This window comes from Elephantulus edwardii, unplaced genomic scaffold, assembly GCF_000299155.1.
Source record: "Elephantulus edwardii isolate Elephantulus edwardi_28Jun2011 unplaced genomic scaffold, EleEdw1.0 scaffold00157, whole genome shotgun sequence".
In the NCBI taxonomy this organism is placed as follows: Eukaryota; Metazoa; Chordata; class Mammalia; order Macroscelidea; family Macroscelididae; genus Elephantulus; species Elephantulus edwardii.
Window position 1 is genome coordinate 7,425,185 of NW_006399907.1, and position 3,623 is coordinate 7,428,807.

A 3,623-nucleotide genomic window follows, 5' to 3' on the forward strand; every position below is an offset into this window, starting at 1 on the left:
AATATAAAAGTTTATGTTTCAAATAAGCTTAAGCTTTCTCTTGCGAGAAACTTTTGTTGTACATTTAACTGTGACCATATTGCTTTTGTGACATCAATCAGTCCTGCCAGAGTGTGGTCCTCATGAACCAGGTTTTTCTGGGGCCTGATTTACACCCTGGGGGAAAAAATGACCACCCAGGTTCCAGATCTACATAATTAAGATTATGTGCAACCCTGAGGCTTACTGTCCACCAACATTCTAGAATATACTACCAATTAAACGTTTCATCTCCAACCTCCCACAAAAGTAACGGAGAGTAGACATCTTGTTTTTGCCTAACCACCCTCAATTTATGAAATGAAATCTCAGTTGTATATATCACTGCAACTATTAAAAAGCATTAAGGGCTATAGGTTGTATTTGAAATTTCCCAGAAAGCAGAAATTGTACTCCTAAATCAACTAAAACATTCTCATTTTAAAAGAATCCCAATTTAAGTATTTGCAAGGCACCTCATATGCACTTAAAATCCAGGTCCCTGAGAAATAATTGTCAAAAGGAAAGTTATAAATTTACTCAATGCAAAGTTCATTTTCTTGACATATCCACTTCAGAAATGTATTCTTATTATCAGTTGCCTTTCCGTATTTGCAACTTGAGCAACCAAAATTTGGGTAAAGTATGTTTATTTCATAGTAATGAGAGGGAAGTAAAACGTGGATTTCAACATGTATAGATTTTTTTTTTTTTTAATGTGGGTGCGGGAGAGGCATTTACAGATAGAAGTTATTTTCCAGAACTGCCTTTAGATTCATCATTCAAATGTAAGAGAAATCAGGAAACAGGCAATAGATATGGTCTGCTTATCCGATGTCTAGACTAGACGCAAACCCCAAATACCAAAGAAGCATCCATGTGTCAAACCAGGGTAATTTCTGTGCTATGCCTAGGGCCACTTGGGAGAGAGGAAAAAAAGTTAGCTTGAAAATAATGTTTAGGAGAAATATCTGAGACAACTCAGTCCACAGGAACTAGAAAGAAGAAATCAGGGTCAGCTAGCCCATTCCCAGTGTCATCCCACTGAAGCTGCTTCCTCCCCAAGCCCCATTTAAAATCTCAGAAAGGCCCAACTCCCTAAAGACTACCTAATGTCTTCAAGGTCATCCGAAGATAGCACAAGGAATAAACACCAACACTGATTGAGGCACATCTTTGAACCCACACACCCACCCACCTTCAAAACATCATATAAATATGTATAAGGCCACCAGAGCCAAACTCCCATACCTAAACCTAAGATGTTCAGGTTTTCGACATAAAAGGTTTAGTACGTCTGGTAAACTCTAGTTCACAAACAGGTGCTTTCTATGTACTTTTAATGACAAGGTCAAATTTAATTTCTTAAATTATTAGGAAAAAAGATCTTTTCTTAACCTTCCTTAGGACAACGGAAGGATTCGGAAGAGAAATACTGCTGGGGTAAAGCTGTCTTGGACAGGGTCCATGTTTAGCTAAGTAGTAAGTCCTAATCTTCCGAAAGCCTGCAGTGTAGTAATCTAAGGTCTATTAGATGGCAGAGAGAAAAAAATAAAAACAAAGGGAGCGACAAGGGCCATAGTTCCCAGAACCAACTGCACTCCCCTGCTGTACCAGAAACCGACACCCCCACCCAAGACACCCAGCCCCTCCCAGGGCCCCCTCCCACACACAAACACACACAAAGAAAACAGCAGCACGCACCATCCAGCCACAGTCCTCACTTCCCTTCCAAGCGACAGCGGGAGCCCCGAAACTTCCCCACGGAGGTTTTCTGGTGTTGTCGGGGATGGTTTCCAGGACTTGCAGACAAGAGCGGGGGTGGGGCGGCGCAGGGGGCCCGAGAGGGGCTCGACGCACTCGCTGGTTTCTCCGAAAGCGGCCAAAAGACCCCCACCGGTGCGGCCACAGCCCTCAGGTCCCCCCCAAACTGCGCTTTCCCTTCCAGCACGCGGTGACGGCGGAGACTCTAAGACAACAAACAGAAATGCTCCCCGGGAGAATGTGTTGGTAAATCAGACAGCCGGTGGGGAAGAAAGTTCCTTCCAAGGGCTGCTGGGCACGCCGAGGGCAGAGGGAGGTGAGGCGCGCCCCTCCCCGCCACCCTCACCTGCGCCGGAACAACGGGCCCCCGCGCCCTCCCGCCCGGCCCGGCGCCTCCCGCAGGCCGCGCCTCCCGCACGCTGCGCTGCCGGGGCTTGTTCCTCCTCATGGCTTTGCCCTGACGTAATTCAAACATGGCAACAGTTCGACTTCAAAGGCGAATCCACAGACCTCCCAGACACACTCCTGAGCTCAGGGTAACGGGCCGAGGACTCCGGCCCATGCTCCCCCGGGTCCTCGGTCGCCAAGGCAGCGAGCTCTGGGCTTAGGGATGAAGCGCCGAGGGCCCTGAAGGCTCCCACCTCTTGATCCGCTGGCCGGGAGCAGGGAAGCACGCCGCCTCCCCGCGCACCAGCATGGCACCTCTCACAAGTAGCGCAGCCAAAGTTTCCCCACGAGGGGCTGCGGGACAAAAGCCCCTCCTGAAGCTCGCCTGCACTTCCGAGAGCCCCAACTCGGGCGGCCCTCGGCCCTGGCGGCCGCCCCGAGAGCCCGTGGGGCCCGTACGGGCACATGCAGCTCTTTGTTTCTGTCCAGCCGGGCGCTGCCTACGTGCAGCATCAGGGATGTCGGATTGTTTCTCAGGGGCAAGAGCCTAGCGATCACTGCGGGAAAAGATCCAGACCCGGAGCCCCAAAAGTCACGAGCCCTGTCCTCCGGTCCTCTCCTAGGCAACAGACCGGTTTAATCAAAGTTTTGCAAGGTCCTAGATGAGAAAGTCCGGAATCACCCGCCCTACGCAAGTGGAGAGTTGGCGACTTTCGCTCTGCTTTTTAAACTGGCAAGACGCCATCACCAGCACATCACATTGTCCTGGCGGCCAGATCTACCCGACAGGAACCGCATTTCACTGCTGCTAATAAGCCGGACCTTTAGAGAGACATCCCACTGAAACCCAGGTCGCAGCCCCGAAGCACGTGGTCTGTCATGTTTAGCACAAAAAGCAGTGCCCTCAGGAGTTCACGCACTCCTCCAGCGCAGACAACGCCACTGCCTCCAACGCCCAAGTCAACTTAGTTTAATTGGCCATCTTAAACCGCTGCCGGTCGCCTTAGAAAGCCCTCGCCATGGCGCCCACGCTATGCTACAGGTGAATAAATTGGTAACAAAACTTAAGGCTCCAAAGAAACCTCGGACACCAAAAGCTCCATGGGCGCGGTCCGAGCACAGCAAGCACTGCAAGCCAAGGCTGTGCTCCAGCGGCCGCGTGTTGCTCTCATTGTCGCATCCGCATCCCTCCCGAGTTGAGCACCTAACACCACGCCGCGTGCACTCAATCCCAGTACTCGCCCCCCTCCCCCAATGCCACTTTCAAGCCCCTAGCTCCGGCCAGCTCAGAAGGAAAAGGCAACTTAGTTCTCGGGGCAATGGCGCTTATTGTCCACCCTTATCAAAACACGCGCAAGAAGCTGCAATCAACTAAAGCACGAGGTTTAACAACAACGCGGCCAGTGCCGGGCTCGCGCCCACGCGGATGCACGGTCCCGAGACCGCTCCGCAAT

The 3,623-nt window shown here is 51.0% G+C and overlaps 1 protein-coding gene across 1 annotated transcript; it reads left to right on the forward strand.

Annotated features, from left to right (window-relative positions):
* Positions 1 to 2,831: 2,831 nt before the first annotated feature.
* On the forward strand, positions 2,832 to 3,377 carry LOC102864232 (putative uncharacterized protein FLJ13224-like). Its single transcript, XM_006895095.1, is given in 5 exon segments — positions 2,832 to 2,963; positions 3,021 to 3,128; positions 3,177 to 3,198; positions 3,201 to 3,268; positions 3,270 to 3,377. Coding segments are annotated over 5 exon segments (438 nt in total).
* Positions 3,378 to 3,623: the final 246 nt, after the last annotated feature.